General features: G+C 41.0%; 2 protein-coding genes and 1 long non-coding RNA gene across 3 annotated transcripts in view; 1 reads left to right on the forward strand and 2 right to left on the reverse strand.

Moving 5' to 3' along the window:
- LOC121316011 (Golgi resident protein GCP60-like) overlaps positions 1-4,140 on the reverse strand; it is a 42,855-nt gene extending 38,715 nt beyond the window's left edge. The window contains exon 1 of the mRNA XM_041250688.1: positions 3,620-4,140. Coding sequence (XP_041106622.1) covers positions 3,620-3,881 — 262 coding nt within the window. The 5' untranslated portion in view covers positions 3,882-4,140. The remainder of the gene's footprint in view (positions 1-3,619) is intronic.
- LOC121316013 overlaps positions 1-24,061 on the forward strand; it is a 105,073-nt gene that overhangs the window by 79,337 nt on the left and 1,675 nt on the right. The window lies entirely within an intron of this gene.
- Positions 14,054-24,061, reverse strand: part of gpn1 (GPN-loop GTPase 1) — a 63,771-nt gene continuing 53,763 nt past the window's right edge. The window contains exons 12-14 of the mRNA XM_041250689.1: positions 16,918-17,008; positions 16,070-16,174; positions 14,054-15,781 (exon numbers count right to left, since the gene is read on the reverse strand). Coding sequence (XP_041106623.1) covers positions 15,690-15,781; positions 16,070-16,174; positions 16,918-17,008 — 288 coding nt within the window. The 3' untranslated portion in view covers positions 14,054-15,689. The remainder of the gene's footprint in view (positions 15,782-16,069; positions 16,175-16,917; positions 17,009-24,061) is intronic.

A 24,061-nucleotide genomic window follows, 5' to 3' on the forward strand; every position in this document is an offset into this window, starting at 1 on the left:
AACTGGACGTTTGAGGAGTGGAAGTCGGTCTTATGGAACGATGAGTTAAAATTTGAAACATTTGGGTCCAACCACCGAGTATTTGTAAGACGCAGAGAGGGTGGGCGCATGAGTTCTGCATGTGTAGTTCCCACTGTCAAGCATGGAGGAGGCAGTGTCATGGTCTGGGGTTGCTTCGCTGGTGACAGAGTTGGTGAGCTTTACTAAGTCCATGGCAAGCTCAACCAGCATAATTATCACAGCATACTTCAGAGGCATGCCATTCCATCAGGATTACAGCTAGTTGGGCACTCCTTCATTCTTCAGCAAGATAATTACCCAAAACACACCTCAAAATTGTGCAAGAACTATCTGCCGAAGAAGGAAAGTGAAGGACAACTCAATCTAATAACCTGGCCAGTCTCCAGACCACAATCCCATAGAACTTGTATGGGACGAACTAGACAGAAGAGTCAAAGCAAAGCTACCCACAAGTGGCCTACATCTCTGGGAATTGCTGCAGAAGAGCTGGGAAGAGATGTTGGGTGATTTCCTGCTGAAACTTGTTAATCTTGTTAATCGTGTTTGTGAGGCTGTTCTTAAGGCAAAGGGTGGCTATTTTGAGGAATCCAAGATTTAGAGACAATTTTCAATTTTCTTGAACATTGCTTTGACACTCCTTATGTTTTGTGTATTGTAACACACGTTTTCATTTTCAAGTAATTACAGAAACATATGACGTAGAACATTGTCAATTACGAAAAAAAAACAAGTTTCCAGCAAGTGTACTCAAACTTTTGACTGGTACTGTATATTAAGGTGATTTATCGAATACCAAAAAGATTGTCGAGTATTAAAATAATCGCGATGACTCAAGTAACTCGATTAACTAGTCCAGCTCTACCAAAAATATTTACAATGCAGCCCTGTGAAATTACATTTACAGTACTGTTTTGTGCTGTATACCCACAATCAATGGCTGACTAAATGAAGTTCCTCTATGACAGCGGTTTTCAAACTGGGGTACACATGGGGTACTCGAGCGCTCCTCAGGGGGTAAGCGAGAAAAATCCTGTAATGGCGGACAACAGATTTTTATTTATTTATCTTTTTTTACCACATTGTAGTACTTTGTAATTCGATTGCTAAGTCGCAATGTTGAATGTCCTTTAAAAAAAAAAAAACACAGCCGTGCTCGTGTACGTTTCCTATCTGTTGGGCGAGGTTCACGCTAAACACCCAACCGGCTGCTGACAGTGAGAGAGCGTTGAGCACACATGGCTAAATTACTTATTTAAATAGCAGGGCGGTGGTTCTGCAGTCTGTAGGTTAAAAAGAAGAAAAATAATAATCATTGTATGATGCTGCTTTTAAAAAAGGGTAGTATTTATTTACTAGGTACGTTTGTTTTCTGGAGTTTAAATGTTCAGTGTTTGTAGTTTAGTTTAATCAGTTCAGTGTGTTTTATCGAAGTTTATGTTGAGTTTAGCAGGCAGCTGTGCCACCGTACTTAGAAAGTGAAATCACAGCGCTGGAGCTGGAGCATATATGACTTATCTTTACTTGCAATGCTTTATGTGTTTTTTGACTAATTCGTTGAAGAACTCCTTTGTCGAGTAATTGCATTAGCCTACGCATGTATGCTGCTAATTATTAGGCTAATAAAAGCAAAAGCAAAAATTCTTATTACAAAAATAGAATTGCAGATTTTAATTTATAATTAATAATTTCATATATATCCCATATATATATATTATATATATATATATATATATATATATATATATATATCAATCCCTAACTCCTGGATTGGGAAGTGTCTGAAATTGGATTCCCTACTCTAGACCTATTGAGTGTGTTCATATCAACAAGCTGTCTGGCAGCTGATTAACATGAACAGACAACTGCACTAAACACTAACATGTAAGCATTTTGCCAAAAGTCATTTTTGACTGCAATATATAAATGTAACCTTTCTAATTTAATCAAATTTAGCTTTTGGAACTATTCACTTCAAAACAACGTGCTTATTCTGGTTAGATTGAACATTGCACAAGTCACACACATCATTTTAAATGTCCAACTCAACTGTTAAACCATAACATTCGAGTTAAATAAATAAAAAAATAAAACACACATACACATTTAATATGTTATACAATATTCACACAGATCTGCATGCTACCAGATTTTTTTTTTTTTTTTTTTTTTTTTTTTTTTTTAAATGCCTGTATTTGTAAATTTTAAATAGCTTTCATACAAAATGCCCTGTCTGTTTTCTCTCTTTTGCATTTGTTGGAAGAAAATGCACGACTTTTGTTGAGAATTCCTTTCTGGTTTTGTTTTCAAAAGCATAAAGTTTTTTTTATTTGTTTTGTCACTTATTGACCTGGATTTTTAACTAATTTTACATAAAATTTTTAGTTTTAATTGTATTTTAATTAAATTAGTTTAACAGCAGTTTTCCATGAACAGTAATTTGCCTCCTTCTTTCCAGTGCCTAGAAAGCAAATCGAGTCCTGCTTATTTTTATTTTTTTAATGACTCACTTAAAATATCCTATTCGTTCATTTTAAAATACAGAATAACATACCCTTGTCTAGGGGTTGCATTGTTTACTCATCAGGGTGTAGTTTTACTGAAATCTGTGATGAAAAGCAGGCACATCCATCACATCTATATATATATATATATATATATATATATATATATATATATATATTATATATATAATATCAGTAAGTATATATATATATATATATATATATATATATATATATATATATATATATATATTTCTGTTTTCATAGGGATATTATGACCCTATCTGAGATGGGGGTATGTGATTTTTTGGAAAGAGCTATGGGGCATAAAAAGTTTGAAAACCACTGCTCTATGGCAACTGGACAGAAGAGAATGTCATAACAATGTTTCATGGGGGCTTTTAGCCTATATGTTAAGTTTGGATATTTAAAGTTCTATGAAAGCTTGTGATTCCTAATGTGTTAAATGCGTAATAATGGCATTCGGCAAACACCTTTCCAATTGATTTTATGAAAATGAAAACTAAGCACCTTGTCTCAAAAGCTTTACTGGAAAGCAGACCTATTACAGTTTGTTTACATTTCCCCAAATGTATTTTAGCCTGTACTGCATGGGTCCACCCCCTCCCTCCCTCCCAAAACCTGCTTTCCCGACATACTATAGCAAAATACATCTCTCTGACACATACATTTTCAAAGAATATCTGTAACGCATAACACATAAAAAGGATAAAGTCGTTGAGTTATTACCAATATATTTCCTGAATACTAATCTAATTATTGATACCTATTAAGATACCCTTCTAAAACATTGCTAATTTGGTCAATTAAACCAAGCCTTTGTTTACATTACTGTGTATGACACAATGTGGTACGAATATTACATTATCTGGAGCAAATTTTAGCAAGCAGCAAAATGAAATGCCAATTTCTAAGTCGATGTTTGGATATGCAACCGAATGTAAACATTACTGTCTTTACATTGCAACATTTATTACATGTAATATGTAGTACTATAACGTTTATGTTAAACGCTACGTTTTGTGTCCTTAAACGTAATACTGAATTGTATGATAAAACACTTGTTAAAAAAATACCTTTAAAGAATTTAAGAGCCAGGCCATAGAGCTCCTGAACAGAAAAGCCCCATTTCCTTTCCATGGTCTTGGCAGTCTCGCCCTCCCCTTTTTCTTCGGGCAGGCTCTCTACTTCTCTCAGCTCTGGAAGGGGGTCTACAGGCCTATCGTTCAACTCCAGCTCTCCGTCCGGATCGGGGCTGAGTGTCAGCCCGTCAATTGAGACCTCTAACCGGCTGGAGCTGCCACTGTTTGCATCAGATCTCTGCACCTCCATCGTCATCTTGCTGAGTGTCAGCTGGAGCAGCAGCCACGTACCTATTTCCGTTTCATTTCTCAGCGGAACTTCCGGGAGGTGGATAGCTCAAGGGAGAAATTTGACCTAAAAGGCCAACAGGGTATAACTCCTGCCGTTCGGGCTGATAGGAAAAACGCAGTGCCTACAAAGTTCTACGAAATGTTCCAGTCACGACAACTGAGGAAGTCAGCACCTCCGGTCACTTTTTTTTAAAGTAACAAAAACGCGTATTCACTGCCAAACATGAACTACTTTAGCTGTGTACTGGCTGAGGTATATGATACTGACATTAGGTTTAGGGTTTTGGTATTGGGAGAGGATTACTGATTGATTTATTAACAATGATATGATAACCAATCAGAGTGCAGTGTCCTGACACGAACATTTGGTGGTATCTTTGTAAGGACAGACTGTATGTTTGATTGCGTGCAGCTGCAGAGCAGGAGATGGCGATTGAGACAAGATACTGAACAGACATCTGGGATAGCCGTTATTTATTTTTCTACTGTTATTTTTATTATATACATATCATGTCCTATTTTGAGAATGTTTTCCGGGCGGAGATGGACGAAGGCGAAAGTAATCTAAATGGCCTGCCCGCATCTGATTGCTATTTACATACATATACCTCTGTACACATAAATAATTTACTTTTATCGCAAACAGGATAATCTTGTGTTTCCAGTTTCAGTTATCTTACAGTTGGTCTGCATTCCACATTTCAGCTTTTTAATTTTTTGAATTTTTTTTGTAAATTACACACGTCACAAAACCTTGTGAATCTCAGCAACTAAACAGACTATTTCAATTCTGATTTCTGTTTTGAAATCCTTGTAAAATTGTACAACTCCTATATATTCTATTTATTATTTTATTTTACTTGGAAGAAGGTGAACATTTTCAGGTTTTAGAAATATTATTTATTATACATTTTTCAAATTTTGTTTTGAGGTGTGGCTTACATGAAAAAAATATTATACATCCCACAACAAAACATTGTAGTGAAATAGGTTAATACAGGTTATTTTTTTATTTTTTTATTAACAATACAATTTTTTTTAAAAAAGGCAGATACCAACATACAATACATATTATATATCATTACACTGTATCAATACATATACATAGCCTAACTTACAGTATATAACGTTGAAAAAAAAACGATAGGGGACGCAAATATTCTTGCTCTCCCCGGGTGCTAAAATCGTTAGGTTATTACCATAACCCTGGTTCCCTGAAAGAGAATGACAACCATTACCGAATGGGAAGAGCCCCTCTCTGACTGCAAATCACTGAGCATATATAAAAAAGCTGCCCTATCAGAGCCCTGCTGTGAGGGGGAAGTCCCTCCCACCTCCTGCTAAAGAGGGACGTCCTCACAGTAGAATATCGCCATTTTCTTTCAAAAACAGAAGTCAGCTGGGGACACGACCTCGAAGGGTAATGGTTGTCATTTTCTTTCAGGGAACCAGGGTTATGGAAATAACCTAACATTCCCTTTCAATGGAATGACAACCATTACCGAATGGGAAGCTGTACCAAAGCTGTCGTGGCTCCAGATTACCGACAGTACAGCCTCGTGGGATAGCCTCAGAGCCCACATGACGCCTAAGGGCCCAGAGAGGGTCTCGCTCAGTTTGCCACATCAAGGCGGTAAAAACGCGCAAATGTCTGACTACCTGTCCATGTAGCAGCATTGCATAGCTCATCTAAGGAGACGCCATGAAGGAAAGCCCACGAAGTTGCCTGGCCCCTGGTAGAATGGGCCGTAATGTCCCCCGGTAAGGGGGAGTCCATCTGTTCATACGCCAAGTGTATATAGCATCTGCCACTCAGTGCCCTAGATGTTGTCTTAATAGGGCCTGACCTCTAGAGCGGGACCCATAGCAGACAAACAGCTGGCTGGACTATCTCCAGGAGGCCGTCCTATCCAGATAACATCACAGAGCCCGAACTGGACATAGCGTGTGCTGTCTACGGTCCTCCTCTGAGTCGTGTGGGGAAGGTCTGAAAGTTTCCAAAACCACTGGTTGGTTAATATGGAATGGGGTACCACCTTTGGCAAAAAGGCTGGATTTGTTCTTAATGTTACCCGCGAGCCATTCCCCGTGAAAGCCATGCATGTGTCATCAATGGACAGCACATGAAGCTCACTTGCTTGTCTGGCAGATGTAATGGCTATTAAAAATGCCACCTTCAATGAAACAGGGTGCAGTTCTGCTAACGCCATGGATTCGAATGGGGGACCCATAAGGACCTGCAGTACCAGTTCTAGATCCCACTTGGGGACCATACTTTTCATGGGAGGATGAAGCCTCCGAGCCCCTTTAAGAAATTGCACTGCCAGGAAATGTGCCCCAGGGATCACCGAGTCAATTTTGTCGTGGCACACTGATATTGCTGCCAGGTTTACCTTCAGAGTGGACGCTGATTTTCCTGCGTCAACCAAGTGTTGTAAGAAGGTTAATATCGTCTCAATAGGGCAGGTCACAGGATCGTGACCTTCAGCAAGGCACCAGTCTTGGAAAAATTTCCATTTGTATGAGTCCTGGGCTCTAGTGCTTAGCGCCCTAGCAGACTGTAGTGTTTCTACAACTTTGTCTGAATAGACGGCTCAGTTCAACAGCCAGACCCAGAGCTGGAGCTGGGCTGGGTTCGGGCGCAGTGGGAGCTGCCATGGCTGACCCGACATCATGTCAGAGAGGAGAGCAAACCAGGGGCGTCTCGGCCATCTGGGTTCAAACAGCAAAACCTGTGCTCTCTCCACCCTGATCCTCTCTACTGTCAGGGTAATGGTAGCGGAGGGAATGCATACAAGAGCCCCTGTGGCCAGATGTGAGCTAGTGCGTCTACTCCCAGCGGGCCCCCGTCTCTCTACATGGAGAACCATAGAGGGCAATGAGTGGACTCGGTTGTGACAAAGAGGTCGACTCGTGCAGTACGAAACCTCTCCCAAATCTGTTTCACCAATTGAAGATGCAGTCTCCATTCCAAGCTATTTGGAGCTCTTCTGGACAGGAGGTCTCCTGACTTGTTGTCCACACCAGGGAGGTGAACCACCCTGATGGAGTGCAAGTTTCTGTGCGTCCAGGACAGGAGGCTACGTGGTGAAGGCCTGGTGAACACAGGCCACCTTGGTGGTTTATGTAGGCTACCACTGTGGTATTGTCCGTCCGGACCAGCACATGTTTGTGCACTAATTGCTTGCGAAAATGAGATAATGCCAGGTTCACTGCTTGCAGCTCTTGGGCATTTATGTGCGCTTGCTGCCAATGTCCCTTCCACTGACCTCTTATTTCTCTCACATTCCAGACCGCTCCCCAGCCCAGGCTGGAGGCGTCTGTAGTGACCACTTCTCTTCTGTGAGGGGATCAGAGGGGCGATCCGAGTCGCAGATTGCCAGGATAGAGCCACCACTCCAGTGTCTTCCAGCATTGTCTGGACACTCGCACCAGCCGGTATTTATCTCGGACTGGGTGCAACTTGAGCATATTTACCCAGGCCTGAAGCGGGCGCATTCTCAGCCAGCTTAGTGGAAGGATTCTCAAAGCAGCTACCATCACCCCCAACAACCTTTAATATATTTTGACCCGTAGGAGAGTGTCCGCTCTGAATAGGGGGAGTGTGGCCTCCTATGGCCGAATCCTGGCTTCCGACAGGACTGTGGACTGAGGCGGTATGAATTTGGTCTTCTGTTGATTTAGTGAGAGCCTTAACTTCGTCACATGATCTATGACCTTTCTTGTGTGCGCCTCTGCATGTGCTTTGGAATGTGCGCAAACTAGCCAATCGTTCAGATAGTTCAGGATCCGAATACCCTGCAGCCTGAGTGGAGCCAGTACTGCATCCATGCACTTTGAAAATGTGTGGGGCACCAGCGAGAGGCCAAATGGGTTGGCAGACCTATGCGGAATTGTAGAGCGTATCCATGTCTCATTGTCGACAGCATCCAGGAGTGATAGCTCCCAGGAGTCCTGGGTGCAGCCTTGCCATGGGTCGTTGCCGTTGGTCAGTCCGGTTGTGGGGGGGTTTGGTGGCAGCCGTGGCCCATCAGGGGTGGTCTCCCTTGGGCTTGGGAGGGGGAGTCTTTCTTAGGCCCCGGCTTCGGTCTTCAGCCGGAGAACCGGTTACCCCTGGCCGGCAGTTGTCCCTTGCCACCGGCTCTTCCTCTGCCTGCTTGTCTGTTTTGGGGTGGCGGCTGGCGTTCAGGCCCTGCAGGTTGTGAAGAGGATGGTAACCCAGGTGTGGGGGGGACCTAGAGGACCTCTGCGGTGGACCTTGGACAATGGACCTCATTCTTCCCTGGCTCAGGGAAGGAGACTCCGTTGGGGATAGGGCTGCTCTCTTGCACTTAGTTCTATTGGAGAACTTTCTGCATGGAGAGCAGTCCAACTCACCCACCAGTGCTTTGGCTGCATGGTCTGGCCCCAAGTGCAGGACAAGTGCTTGTCCTGTCTAGGCAGCTTCGCCACGCACTGGTCACACTGGTGAAAACCAGCGGAGGACCCAGTGGAACACATTGACATGGCACATGCGTAGGCGGGGCTGCTGCTCTCGGTGCTGAGCAGGGATGGGGAGCGTGGTCGGTGCCGGGCTGTAGAAGGCACCGAAGATGGTCACACTGGTGCCGAGTCAATCGGGGCCGGGTAGGTGCTGTTTCAAGCCTGAAGTTGGCCGGTACAAGCGCGGTCGATGCCGGGCTGTGTAGCTGATTCAGACGGTGTGGGCACCAAGGGCAAGCGCAGCCGTGCTACCAAAGCCCAAGGCTTGAGAGGGGCGCAAGGCCCAAGCTGTTTTTTTTTTAAATTTGTTTCTGTGGCTGATTAAATCTAGTCAGTAAACTGACACAAGAATTAGGCAGGAGCATTCTAAATAACGCTCGAAAGCGTGATTTTACCATGGATTAAATTTGACGGTATTAAACCGACAAATCAGCCAAATTCAGACAAAGAAAGCATGAAGCAATCTGAGACCTGTCTCAGTGAAGTGAAAAAGAAAATGGTGATATGCTACTGTGAGGACGTCCCTCTTCAGCAGGAGGTGGGACGGACTTCCCCCTCACAGCAGGGCCCTGATAGGGCAGCTTTATTATATAAGCTCAGTGATTGGCAGTCAGAGAGGGCTCTTCCCATTCGGTAATGGTTGTCATTCAATTGAAAGGGAACCTACTGTTAGCCTAAGAGCCTTCACAATAATTCTGCAAGCAGAATTAATGTGGCAGTGAGATACTGTTGGAAAAGCTGCAAGCAGTTTATCCCGAAGCGCAAGTCTCGTCAAATGTTGAAATGCTGAGCCCAGCAGCTGTGTTTGTATTTCTGTGAAAAAACAGAGAACAGAAAAAGCACCAATAAACTAATTCTCTCACACAAAAAAGTAACAACTTTATTACCATTAACTGTATATCATTTTCATAATAAATAACTTTAATTTTTTAAACACACACGAAGCTAGCAGCTTGAGAGAGAACACAAGTAGCCGACATAAGATTGTTCGATCCAGGGAAGGGGTGATGGAGCTGCTGGGTCACAAGAACCAGAGTGATACGTTTAAGTAACAAATACTATAAGCACGTAATCATAAATCACGTAAATAAGCAGATAAAAGTAATTTGACACTTATCTGTTTGTAGATCTCTCCCGCTCAGGTCGGGTGAAAGGAAAAATGATGACGATGGCTGTGTCTGCAGTCCATTTATGCCCTCGGGGGCAGGCACGACTGCATCACAGGCTCTGACGAGCATTTTCTTATTCAGTTTATCAGGGTATTTAGGATAAATACCCATTAGGTAATAGTTACATTTCGTACCTGCTAGGGAAACATTTTATTGTGTTACCTAAAGGGTTAGGGTTTTGTCCTTACACAACACTCTCTGAAAGTTTTGTTGAATTTTTTTTAAATATGGGCAAAATAAAACTTCACTGAATAATTTTATTCATTTAGAGCTTTTTGTTAAAAAACAAACATTTATTCTAAGGATCTTTGTAAGCAATAACCAATAATGGACACTACTCGATTATTGTCTCAAAATAAATACACAAACCCACTTTATATCATGACTGCTGTGCTTCATAATTTGTGATGTAAAGCGGGTGATGATATAAACCAAGCTTTACGTTTGCCTATGACAGCACATTACGAGTGCGAGAAAAAAAGAACTAACAGTGAATTAAAGAGCAGTGTTTTAATACAGAACATTTAGCCATTCTTTACAAAACACATGCAAATAATTTAGTACAGGACAAATTTTGTGTCATTAACTGGAACAAAACAGTTTGTCATAAAATCTGTATTTATAAATAAAATAGTCTTCATTTTTAACAGTAATAATGAAAGAAAAACTGATATAAATGTAGTTAATCAAACAGTATCTGCTTCTATCCACTTGTTTCTTGATATGTATAAATGCTGTAAAAACATCTAATACGTCAACATGAGATTTAGTGTTTTTCCATTTTTTCTTATCTCTAAACAAGTTCCTCTGATATGTTTTGCTTTCATTAGGCCCTAATCTATGGATTTCACATGACTGGGAATACAAATATGCATCTGTTGGTCACAGATACCTTAAAAAAAAGGTACATGGATCAGAAAAACAGTCAATTGCCTCATGCAGCGCTACACATCTCCTTCACATAGAGTTGATCAGGCTGTTGATTGTGGCCTGTGAAATGTTTTCCCACTCCTCTTCAATGGCTGTGCGACGTTGCTGGATATTGGTGGGAACTGGAATACGCTGTCATACACATCGATCCAGAGCATCTCAAACATGCTCAATGGGTGACACGTCTGGTGAGTATGCAGGCCATGGAAGAACTGGGACATTTTCAGCTTCCAGGAATTGTGTACAGATCCTTACGACATGGGGCCGTGCATTATCATGCTGAAACATGAGGTGATGGCGGCAGATGAATGGCACGGCAATGGGCCTCAGGATCTCGTCACGGTATCTCTGTGCATTCAAATTGCCATTGATAAAATGCAATTGTGTTCGTTGTCCATAGCTTATGCCTGTCCATACCATAACCCCACCACCCCCAAGGGGCACTCTGTTCACAACTTTGACATCAGCAAACCGCTTACCCACACGACGCCGTAAATGTTGTCTGCCATCTGCCCAGTACAGCTGAAACCGGGATTCATCCGTGAAGAGCACACTTCTTCAGCGTGCCAGTGGCTATCGAAGGTGAGCATTTGCCCACTGAAGTCGGTTACGACACCGAACTACAATCAGGTCAAGACCCTGGTGAGGATGATGAGCACGCAGATGAGCTTCCCTGAGACGGTTTCTGAGAGTTTGTGCAGTAATTCTTCAGTTGTGCAAACTCACAATTTCATCAGCTGTCTGAGTGGCTGGTCTCAGACGATCCTGCAGGTGAAGAAGCCGGATGTGGAGGTCCTGGGCTGGCATGGTTACACATGGTCAGCGGTTGTGAGGCTGGTTGGACGTACTGCCAAATTCTCTAAAACGATGTTGGAGGTGGCTTATGGTAGAGAAATGAACATTCAATTCTCTGGCAACAGCTCTGGTGGACATTCTTGCAGTCAGCATGTCAATTGTACGCTCCCTCAAAACTTGAGACATCTGTGGCATTGTGTTGTGTGACAAAACTGCACATTTTAGAGTGGCCTTTTATTGTCCCCAGCACAAGGTGCACCTGTGTAATGGTCATGCTGTTTAATCAGCTTCTTGATATGCCACACCTGTCAGGTGGATGGATTATCTTGGAAAAGGAGAAATGCTCACTAACAGAGATTTAAACAAATTTGTGCACAAAATTTGAGAGAAATAAGCTTTTTGTGCATATGGAAAATTTCTGGGATCTTTAATTTCAGCTCATGAAACATGGGACCAACACTTTACATGTTGCGTTTATACTTTTGTTCAGTGTAATTTAAAATACCTGTTTATGACAAAAGTATTTGTACCCCTGCTTTAGTATTTTGTGTGTCCTCCTTCACGTTTACTATGGCTTTTAGACGTTTATGATGATTCTTTACCGGTCTGTCACATCTTGTTGGTGAAATCTGGGTCCATTCTGTCTTGCATATTTGGTTCAGCTCAGACAGATTGGATATGCAATGCTTAGCTACAGCTTTCTCTGTTAGATTTAGATCTGGTAATTATGAAGAGCAAAGCAGAAGGAAGCAAGTTTTCTTCCAGGACAACCTTGTACTTGGCTTGATTCATGCACCCTTCACAAAGACAAATCTGCCCGATTCCAGCCTTGCTGAAGCACCCCCAGATGAGTCCAATTTTCAGCTTTGCCCAACACCTGGTCGTCTAATGGTTAGACGGAGACCTGGAGAGGCCTACAAGCCACAGTGTCTCACACCCACTGTGAAATGTGGTGGAGGATCAGTCATGATCTGGGGATGCTTCAGCAAAGCTGGAATCGGGCAGATTTGTCTTTGTGAAGGAAGCATGAATCAAGCCAAGTACAAGGTTGTCCTGCAAGAAAACTTGCTTCCTTCTGCTCAGACAATGTTCCCCAATTCTGAGGATTGGTTTTTCCAGCAGGACAATGCTCCATGCCACACAACCAGGTCAATCAAGGTGTGGATGGAGGACCACCAGATCAAGACCCTGTCATGGCCAGCCCAATCTCCAGACCTGAACCCCATTGAAAACCTCTGGAATGTGATCAAGAGGAAGATGGATGGTCACAAGCCATCAAACAAAGCTGAGCTGCTTGAATTTTTGTGCCAGGAGTGGCATAACGTCACCCAACATCAATGTGAAAGACTGGTTGAGAGCATGCCAAGACGCATGAAAGCTGTGATTGAAAATCAGGGTTATACCACCAAATATTGATTTCTGAACTCTTCCTAAATTAAAACATTAGTATTGTGTTGTTTAAAAATGAATCTGAACTTATTTTCTTTGCATTATTCGAGGTCTGACAACACTGCATCTTTTTTGTTATTTTGACCAGTTGTCATTTTCTGCAAATAAATGCTCTAAATGACAATATTTTAATTTGGAATTTGGGAGAAATGTTGTCAGTAGTTTATAGAATAAAACAAAAATTTTCATTTTACCCAAACATATACCTATAAATAGTAAAACCAGAGAAACTGATAATTTTGCAGTGGTCTCTTAATTTTTTCCAGAGCTATATATATATATATATATATATATATATATATATATATATATATATATATATATATATATATATATATACACATATATACAGAGGATGGAGAGTCCGGGTTTACCCAGTGGAGGTGGGTTGTCGAGGACTTGTGGCACACTCTACAACCCGGTTTCTCAGAGATGTCGGGTTCAGTGGCCAAGAGTTGAGTCGCACAGAGAAGAACTTATCTGAAGCAGCAGAAAGGAGCAGCAACTGGCTATGATTGAGACGGAATGATTCTGGCTGGGGATCTCAAGCACAATAGAAAGAAAGCAATGCTGATGTACCGTTAAGTAAGGTGGGATGAGTTGAGTGGGGGATGGAGGGGGTGATGCTGGGACGCTGTCGAGCCCTCTTGAGGTGTTGTGGGCTAGTCGCTGAAACACAGAGGACGGAAGATGCCCACTTCAAGACTCCAGATATGTACCCTACTTAGCTAAATCCAGACTGTTGTCATGCTGATGCGCTGGGGAGACTGCACTGTGGTTAATCAGCCATTGTGTGTGCAGATGTGCTCGGGAGGCAAAATAAGCTGATCTCTGAAGCCATCAACACCAGGCAGGATATCTACATCATCAGATGAAAAGAAATGCAAATGGATGGAGATGCAGATGGATCACATTAGTTTACTGTAAAACTACGTCTTAGGTGGCGCTTATCTTGGCGAGAGCAGAGTTCAAATCAGCATGAAGTTTTAACATTTACTCTCATGTAATGGAAATCATTAATCTTCCAGAATTACCTTATATTAAGCGTTGTGACCAAGTGCTTCCTGCAACTGTTTAAAGGGCACCACACCTCACACGTTAGCTAGCAATTTTACTCTGAAGTGTGACATGTACTGCACTATATGTATTTTTGTATGAATTCAAATAAACACACTGCTGCAACTCAAATGCTTATTTTTTTCAATAACACAAGGTTGTAACCACTAAAATATTGAATAGATAATACAATTATTTGTTTGCTTTTTTTAATAATCAGACAATCATATTTTTTGATTTTTTTATTATTTAAGTTTTGAAAAGAATAAGACAGACAGTTTATCAACATTTAATTCAGATCTCGCAAACAACTCGCAAAAGTGGTTTGTGTGAGACGGGACTAGTTTGGCGAGTTTTACACAGAATAAAACTTATCCCCTCAATAAAAGACAAGCAATAACTGTAAATAAAAAGTATTTATTCTTAGCTGTTTATTTCTTAACTTTATTTTAGCCTGATCACACTTATCAAGGCAGAACCCAGTGTTTTCTTCTCTCAGCAAGGAATGCAATTTTGTATTAATAATCTGAATACTCACTGTGTCATAAAGTTTCCTTTAATAATATTGTACGCCTAGACCCAGACTGCTATATTTATAGTACACCCCCAAAAGAACAACTTATTTATAATTTTAATTCAAATGGCTCACTTATAGTACTGTTTACATATGGGACATTTGGGAACTGGGCTGATTGACAAATCTTATTTTACAACAAATAGATTTCCTTAAATTATAATTAATACCATCTGGCTTGAGATATTTTAGAAAAGGAATTAGATTACAACTATGGCCACAAGTTCAGCAACCCCTATAACTTTAGAGTAGAAAAAGAAACTACAAAATAATATTGCAAACGTCTACCGGAAGCCATAATAGTAGCGCAGTATTTCATGTTAGATTTTAAAATGTCACATCATTCGATTTGTGACACTTTTTCGTTACGTATATGGAAAACTACAAAGCGGTATGTAATTCATTGTTAATGTGATAGCAGGTTTCATTCAACTATATTCAACTACTCAAGCAAAATGTGTTAATTTTATAGGATGATGCAAAACTTTTAGCCATAGCTGTAGAAAACAGCTTGGAAAATCCCAGTGATCCGATTGTCTCTCAATACTCTATGCATGTGTAATTATTTCATTATGAATGTACAGTGGAGTCACTCTGGTATTTATTTATTTATTTATTTTTTAAGCACAGTAACACAGGACGTCTTCTTGTCGGAGATATGCAGACTCAAGGTGTCTGTATATCTCAATATGACTGGATATCCTGTTGTGTATTACTGCTTAAAACAGACACATACATAGTTTTTGCATTTGTAAAGTTAGTCTGGCTCTGGGGGCACTAAATCAGAAAAAAGGTAAGAAAAAAACAAACAGCTACAAAAGCCAGCAGTGGTCTCAGCATCCATCGGTTTCACACATCAACCAGTCAAAAACCAGAAAAAGAGCTTCTCTGAAGACAACACACTAAAAGAATTAAAAGGTTGTAGTTAGCACAGCACACCTAGACACTATGCTGGGTCTAGCAGATTAACTTTTGAGGACAGCACTCTGCATATCATGCTGAGGTAATGGTAGACCAAGTCTGTCCAGTTTAAACTGACAGTGAAAACAAAATCAAATCAATAGGTCTTTCAGCTCAAAATCTTTTTTTTTCAGGAAATTCCAGTTTCTTAAAAGAATAGCTGCAAATCTTTCTGCTTGACATAACCGTTTGGCAGCTCGTCACCCCAGATTTATGAATTTATGAATACTACTGCATTAGTCACCTTAGCAAGACCCTGCACATAAACCAAGGAAGACAGGTGATGTACTTTAGTAATATTTATTAATGTGGCAATAACTAGTTTGAACAATGTCTCCCCTCTCATCATGGTTTCTGATCAGTGCTGCTTCTTGTTCCTCCCCATGACCACCTGCTTCCTTCCTTTCAGAAAACTCTGGAATGCAGGGGCTTCTTTGCTTTCCTCAGTAACTGGTGGTGAAATAAAGGAACAATTAGTAACTTGCAGCAAGACATCATAGCTATATTTAGAGCACAACAATTACAGTGCCAAACAGTAACATAAAACAAGGGTAACAAAGATTTTGATTGTAAATCATAAAGGAAACAATAAAAGTTACAGATTTGGCTCAATTCCTCTACACCTTATTCAGCGGTACAAAGGTTATAGAACCCTACAGCACTGTGTTCAATACCAACAAAACATTTTAAAGACACCACCACAGACATGTCCCAGACTTCTTTCTCAAATCCACTCACTGTTGTGATCAATATCATCCGTGTCACTGTCAACCTCCTCATCTTCCTCGTCTAGATTCCCTCGGGTCAAGATAAAGTCACTGGGGCCTTCAGTCTCTGTGGAGTCTATAGGGAGGGCACAACACAGGATTATTAATGTAATGTCCTTATTTCATTACTGTTATTCAATATTTGACAGTTAAATGGGTTAGTTATTGAAAATGGTTTGCCCAGAATCATAGGATGCAGGCTTCTTCAGGGCCCTTAAAGATAACTTATATTTAAATGTGGGTTAAATATGGTATATTTAAATGTAAATGTGGCCAGGTCAGCAGGTCCTTCAAATGCTGTGAAGTATGTAAATAGCACCTGTGTGACTGACGACAGCTAAAAGGCTGGGTCTAGTGTGACAGTGGGCAGAGAGGGTACACATCTGCAACACTACAAGGACAAGGTTCTGCGTTTGTGACACGAGTCACAAAGCCATCTATCTGAAAGTCAGTGCTTTAGAGAAACAGCACGTAGAAGGTTGTGTTTATAAGCAACACTCCACGTTCACCATTATTATTCCCCCACTGGAGATGTATATGCCCGTTGGTGTACATAGTATGTCACACTTCAGATTTTTGCTTACACCTACAGAATCACTTGTGCAACTCTGAGCGTATAGCGAGACAGTGTGTGTGTATGTATGTCATGTATGTTTTTTTCTTATAACTAGGTAAGTTGTTAAATTGTGTAGAAATATGGTTTGGGTATTCTTTTTTCAGAAGTAATTATAACTATTACCTTTCCAGACATCCAGCTGAAGTATATATGTGAATATAAATTAGTTCCTTAAAATAACAAAATTGTAACAAAATAATTACCTGGGGGTGCAGTTGTTTCCATAGCAACGGCTCCCATATCGTTCCGCAGGCGTTCTAGCTGTTCTTCCTGTTTCTTACTCTGGGTCTCAGCCTGTGGACAGGCAGGCAGACAGCCCAATTTCCCCCCCCAATATGTCACTTTCCACACAGTGAACACTCTCTACAACACCCACTACACCTTTAGTATCAGGGTATGATTCAAGAAATCTAAGGCTGTTCACACTGGGTCTGTTTAGAGGGTTTGGTCCGCTCTTGGTACGGTTCACCAATACAGTGCAGCTGGATAGTCCTTTTGCACATAGGAAACTATACAAGGTATGCCACTTTGAACTAAACCACAAAATGTTTATTTCTATCTGAGGAAAACAAGCAGCGCAAAAAACAAAACAAAAAAATATTGGGAAACTACATTAGGGTTGCCAGATATCATGGGAAAATATCCCAGTTATGTCCCAGTTTTCAGCCTTAATTTTTTGTCCCGGTAAGAAAGATTGAAATTGTTAATCGTCTCGGTTTTGCTATTGTATCAGTGCGATTAGCAAGTTCATAGCAATATTAGGTGGTATGTTTGCGCCATTCAAAAATGAAATAAACAATCTGATTATTTGTTTAAATCATTCTGATTTTGTGTATACCATGTTTAAATGGTAATAGCTGATCTATTTTTTAAATTCGTTTTTTTTGTACATTTAACATGTTTTGACTAGATTAGTGGTCAGACAGCACAATCCAAGCTGAACTGGACAAAACTTAAAAAAAAAACAAAAAAAACAATAAAATACATTAAATCAATCCTTTGCTTTCTTATTTTCAAATTAAGGAGAACCATGCAGAATTGCGTTAACATGCATTCTCCTACTGTAGGAATGTATGAATTAAATTAGCAAAGTGCTCCCCCAGTGCTTTTTTACACAGCAATATGCAAGAATCTAAAACATGCTATATTAAAAATGGAGCAATACCTCAATAGCTGCTTTCAGTGTCTTGAGGGATATTGCAAACATCCGGTTTTACACACATATAACCGAGCCGAGTGCACTTGCAAACTGTATTGTGAACACAAACAAACTTGTCCTGAAAAAAAACAAACAAACAAAAAAAAAAACAAAACAAAAAAACCTAATAATAATTCAGCTCACATCCAAACGAACTTGGTCCCTTTACTCGCAGGTAAGTGTGAACAGCAAGCACATGGATATATTGTTTCAAACGAAACAAACCAGACCCAGTTCGTTTGTAACAGACCCAGTGTGAATGCATGCAGCCTTAGAGGTAATGGATTTTAGAATTACATTTTATAGAAATGATCGAGCAAATTTTTGCAGAATTCATAACAGTAAACCACTGACTAAAAGAGTCAGTCAATAATCCTGGTACACCCTGATATAGGAATATTATTATCCATTATCCTGAACCTTTATACCAAAGACTCTCATCAGAGCAGTGTGAGGAAGATGCTGCTCCATCCCCGAGAGCATCCAGGAGCTGCGCACACTGACAATTCTGTCATTTTCCTTTGAGAATTGCGGCCATGAATGCTGTGTCCCCAAAGTTCATGGTTAATATTCCTATTTCAGGGAACCAGGGTTACGATAATAACCTAACATTCCCTTTCAAGTAGGGAATATTAACCATTACAAAATGGGTGAGTATACCCAAGCTGTCACAAGGACATGGTTGTATACCACTGAGCTACAAAGCGAAGTCGAAACCGCCTTGTGCTTGTTAAATCAGTATCCCAGCAACAGCTGGAATAAAACATTTAGGATGAACTTCCCTAACGTTCTTTTGTGAGGGTGGACTGGGACACCGCCCTCAGCACTCTAATGCCGAACTGTGGATCTACGACATTCAGTCAGTAGAATCTTGTAAAAGTATGGGGGGAAAGCCCACACTATGTCTTAGACAGATGCACCCTGGAACAAAGCCCATGAAGTCGTCCCATAATCCTTCTGCAATTTGAGGTAATGCCACTGTATATAGCAAAAATCACTTGTTTTACCTTATATTTGGACTTGTGAATCTGACAGCTTTTGTTCTACTGTTAAAAGGACAGTGGTTCTGAATTGCCTTGAGTGTCCCGAATTCAAAAATACCAAATATGTGCACCTTTATGCTAAGTCTGAGATACAAGGTGTCACACCAGTAACTATATACAATAGTTCCTAATATTTATTTTTAAACTATAGAAATAAAAGAAAAAAGCTGCAACTAGTACCTCCCACACACTCGATAGGTTACAGTGGTGTCATGTGATCAGTCAGGAGTAGGAAGTATCAACATATTTCCTGTATAAAACAAGATGTAGACAAATAGTCAGATGTTACTTCAAAGCTGATTTCATGAAGTACAGCTTGACAGAACAGCTACTAATCAAAAGGTAAATATTGTATTATCAATCATTGAAAAAAAAAAGAAAGTTGCACACAGATTGTTTTAAATTCATTTGGGATGTTTCACAATACAAGCCAGAGATAGCCACCGCTTGAGTTCAAATAGGCTGTAAATTACATTGAACAACTGCGTCACATCAAATATATATTGTCGGTGAAATATAGTGAAATTAAAGCTGGGGAAGCAATTTTTTGGATGCAATGACAGGAAAAGAAATGAGCCCAATTTAACCGTCAAATTGGCTCCGTCAGAATGCCCCCCCAGCCCAGCGACCAGCGTGGAAAAGTAAAGAGCCAGAAAGGAGAAATTGCCCCAGAAAACGCAGGACATTGGGTAAACGCAGCTCAAAGTCAAACAGTCGTGTGTGTTTTTCTGATAACAAACAGGCCCCCCCCAGCAGAACCCCCCCAGTTTCGAAGCAGTTTGAAAGCATGTTGACGGCTGCAGAAGAAACTAAACTTAATATGTTAATGAGCTCAATGAGTGACCACCCCCCCCCCCCCTCGAGTGCAAAAACAGGCATCAGATTCGCTTTTTTTTTTTTTTTTTAACCACGTATTTCTATTGGATGTACCAAGTACGTCCTTAGCACTGGGGAAGCAATTTTTTGGATGCATCAGGTAAGCCGTAGTACACAAGAGGTTAATTGTGCCTATCAACCACGGAGACAGATGATGCTTAGACAGAGCCTGTCCCCGTAGCCTCCAGCTTTTAGTCCTGTCAACATAATACGCTAATGCCCGCACTGGGAAAGTGTATGGAGCTGGTTCAACCTGTCAGACAGGAAGACGAGGAGGAGGGGTAGCGCAATACATAAGAAGAAATGGATGGAAAGCCTACAATTCCACCGACTGGTTAACATGAAAAACAAAGAAAAAAGCAAGGTTAGTATGAAGGGTAACTTAGACGGCTTTCGATACTGAGAACGCTTGTATTTCACTCACCCGCTTAGCAGAGGTGACTGCAAGCAAGAAAGCCGCCTTCAAATACAAAAATTTAGTTGGGCTGAGTGCATGGGCCCAAATTGAGGTTTCACCAGTACATGAAGCACTGCATTCAACCTCCAACGAGGAACTATATCCTTCACCGGTGGCCTAAGCCACCAAGTGCCTTTCAAAAAATTGTCCCGCCAAGAAATGAGCTCCTAGGGAGGCTGAATTGATTTTTTACATGGCACACAGAGATGGCTGCCAAATAGACCTTTAAATGTAGAGGGAAATAGAGATTTCCCCTGCAAAAGGTCCGAAAAGGGCTGACAACAGTTGGTATTCAATGAAACACATGTACATTTAATAGGGGGTGGTTAACACGTAGAAAACAGAAAGTACTGATTAGACGCAGGAAATAAAAATGTAGTGTTATAAAAAAAAATAGACCTGCAATCAAAAAAGCCCTGTAGAAATTGCAGTATAACTGCCATAGGGTATGTTGTGGGTTCAAACCACAAGACAAGCACCATGCCTGGAACACGGCCCACTTGTACTCGTATTGGCAACGGGTAGAGGCTGCCCTGGCATTTTGCAGGGTGTCAATCACCCTGTATGATAAGCCCAGCTGGCTCAAATGTAGCCGTTCAGGGGCCAGACCCAGAGCTGGAGGCTCGATGGGTTGGGGTGCCACAAAAGTTCCCTGCACCTAGCTGAGCAGGCTGCACCACATTGGCAGTTCCCACAGTTGGCTGCTCAGAAGCGGCACCAGAGAGGAGAATCATACTCTCCTGGGCCAGAATGGGGCTACTAGTAGCATCCTGCCTGACCTCCTCCAGGCACAACGGGAGCAGCACAAGCAGTGGCTCTAGGCAGGAGTTTACTCGCCTCACTGTCGTTTGACAGAGTGGCCAACATGAGCCCTGAGTACACACACAATCCCAGATAGGTAAATACCCCTGTGGCCACTAACTGGCTCTTGCATAGTTCACCTTCAGGCCCAACTGATGTAGGTGATTGGTGACTAGCTCTGTGTGTTCGTGTGCCTATGCTGGAGACTTCCCAATCGTCCAAGTACTTGAGAACACTGATGCCTCCGAGTCTCTACAGGGCCAGTATAGCCTCCATACATTTTGTAAAAACGCGTGGAGCTAGAGAGAGGCCAAACGACAGAACACAGAACTGATATACCGTACCCTGAAAGGCGAACCTCAGGTATTTCCTGTGCACTGGTTTTATGGGGATGTGAAAATAGGCGTCCTTTACACCACGGTGAACCAGTCACCTGGCTTGTCGGACTGCAACAGATGTCAAGTCAGCATCTTAAACTAAAAAAAAAAAAAACCCACATATATAGGTAGTGGATGAAAAAATGGAAAAACCAATGTAGTCACTTAATAGGGCATTGGGCAAACACATGCAGCCTATATGCACCAGTACGGCCTATATGTGCCGTAGCATACAGTCTACCAGCCTCTGGAGGGATGTGGCACCATTCTTCCACAAGAAAGTCAATCAACTCACGTCTGGTTGATGGAAGTGGAAAACGCTGTCTCAAGCGTCGTTCCAGAATATCCCATAAATGTTCGATTGGGTTCAGATCTGGTGATTGAGAAGGCCATGACATATGGATAACATCAGTGTCATGCTCATCAAATCATTGGTCGTCCACACGTGCTCTGTGGATGGGGGCATTGTCATCCTGACATTCTCCTCTACAATCTTCTGATACAATACAGAATTCATGGTTGTGTCAACGATGGCAAGCCGTCCAGGTCCTGAGGCAGCAAAGCAGTCCCAAACCATCACACTCCCACCACCATGCTTGACAGCTGGGATGAGATTCTTCTGTTCGAATGCAATGTTTGGTTTTCGCCAAACATAACGTTTTTTGTCCAGAGAACATTGTGGATCATCTATGTGCTCTTTGGCAAACTTCAGACAGACAGCAATGTTCTTTTTAGAGAGCAATGGTTTCCTCCTGGCTATCCTTCCATGAACACCATTCTTGTTCAGTCTTTTCCTGATAGTGGAGTCATGAACACTCACATTAGCCAAGGCGAGAATGGCCTGCAGATCCTTGGATGTTAATCCTTGTGACTTCCTTGATGATTTCCTGTTTGTTATTGGAGAGATTTTGGTAGGACAACCGCTCCTGGGTAGAGTGACTGTGGTCTTGAACTTTCTGCATTTCTCAATCTGTCTGACAGTGGATTTGTGGAGCCCCAAATCCTTATAAATGGTTTTGTAACCCTTTCTAGACTGATGAGCATCAATAACTGTTTTACTGAGGTCCCCAGAGATTTCTTTTGATCATGGCATGACGTGTTTCCACACACCTGTATGGTGAAGACCAAACTCAGTTTCTGATGTTTATTTAGGCGGAGCCTCCCAAACTCACCCCTGAAGAGCTAACTAATTATTTAAACACCTGATTCTAATTATCCCCTTAATTGAGCTGATAAAACCTGGGGTTCACTTACTTTTTCACATACCCTGAATCTTAATTACTCATTGTTTGTCTAATTCATACATCATTTTGTTTCAAAAGACATGGAATTGGTTAATATAAACCTTATTGGATATTTAAGAAAGTTTAAGTTTTGACTCAAGAAGGCTATCATGGTAAAACTATGGAATTTCCATAATTATCATTGGGGTTCACAAACCTTTTCTCGGCACTGTAAGTATTAGATAGGTTTTAGATAGGTTAGGTTTTATTAGATAAGTGTTAGATATATATATATATATATATATATATATATATATATATATATATATATATATATATATATATATATATATATTTAGTTGTTAGATAAGTGTTCATTTTTAGTTAAGTGTTAGATAGGATTAGACTGTAGATAAATGAAGACAACATCATTGTCACATTTTAAGGTAAAGACATATTTTTAGACAAACGTACATAAAAGTCCAACTTCATATTTTGTGAAATGTTAATATTAATGCCTTTACATTTACATGAATATCATGGATGTTCTCATTTTTATACACATATTTGAAACAAATTTCTGTTATTTTCTGTCAGTAGGCTACATTTTTTGGAGGGGGTTATATTTTCAGTTATGATACAGGCTATTTAAGCATGGGTCTCGAACAGAATCTGCCGAATATTCCCATTCTTTTAGATGTTCAAACGATTTGACGTACCTACATTGTAGCTTTTAATAACACTCCGTTCCAGGTTCAATTTCATTTTAAAACATTTTCAACATTACTTTGCTAATGAACATGTAAGTGTCGCTGTGTGTGTGAATTGAAAGGAATCATACACGGGGAGGGATGAGTACAATCTTGCCAACGGCGTGCTGCAGATCGCTGGAAAAGTGATTGCGTCATTGTTACAGCAACGGTCAGAAAGAACAGCAGCAGGTTACAGCTTTCAATAAAATGATAAGAAATGTAACACACAATGACAAAACAACACACACAGTACACCTTAATTATACTGTACACACGCAAGGCAAGGCTTATCGAGGTACTGAAACAGCAATGCCTGTAGTTGTTACTTTGTTGTCCCACCTACCGTGTTTATTTCAGGCAGCGTAGGATAGACTGCCACTCCCAGTGCATTACAAAACAGCACATTTTCAGGCAGAGGCAGAGTATAGACTACAACTGTCAGAGTGCATTTCAAAACAGAGCAGGCCCTATTTTCTAGTGCATCAAGAATTTAAAATCTGTCTGTTGTCATGGAGAAAGAGTGGCGGTATAAAAAGAAAGATTACAGAAGTGGACTGAAGAAATACTGGTAACAGAGAGTACCGATACTCAACCTGTGATTTACGTGATGTGGAAAAAGA

Source organism: Polyodon spathula, chromosome 5, assembly GCF_017654505.1.
Source record: "Polyodon spathula isolate WHYD16114869_AA chromosome 5, ASM1765450v1, whole genome shotgun sequence".
Classification (NCBI taxonomy): domain Eukaryota; kingdom Metazoa; phylum Chordata; class Actinopteri; order Acipenseriformes; family Polyodontidae; genus Polyodon; species Polyodon spathula.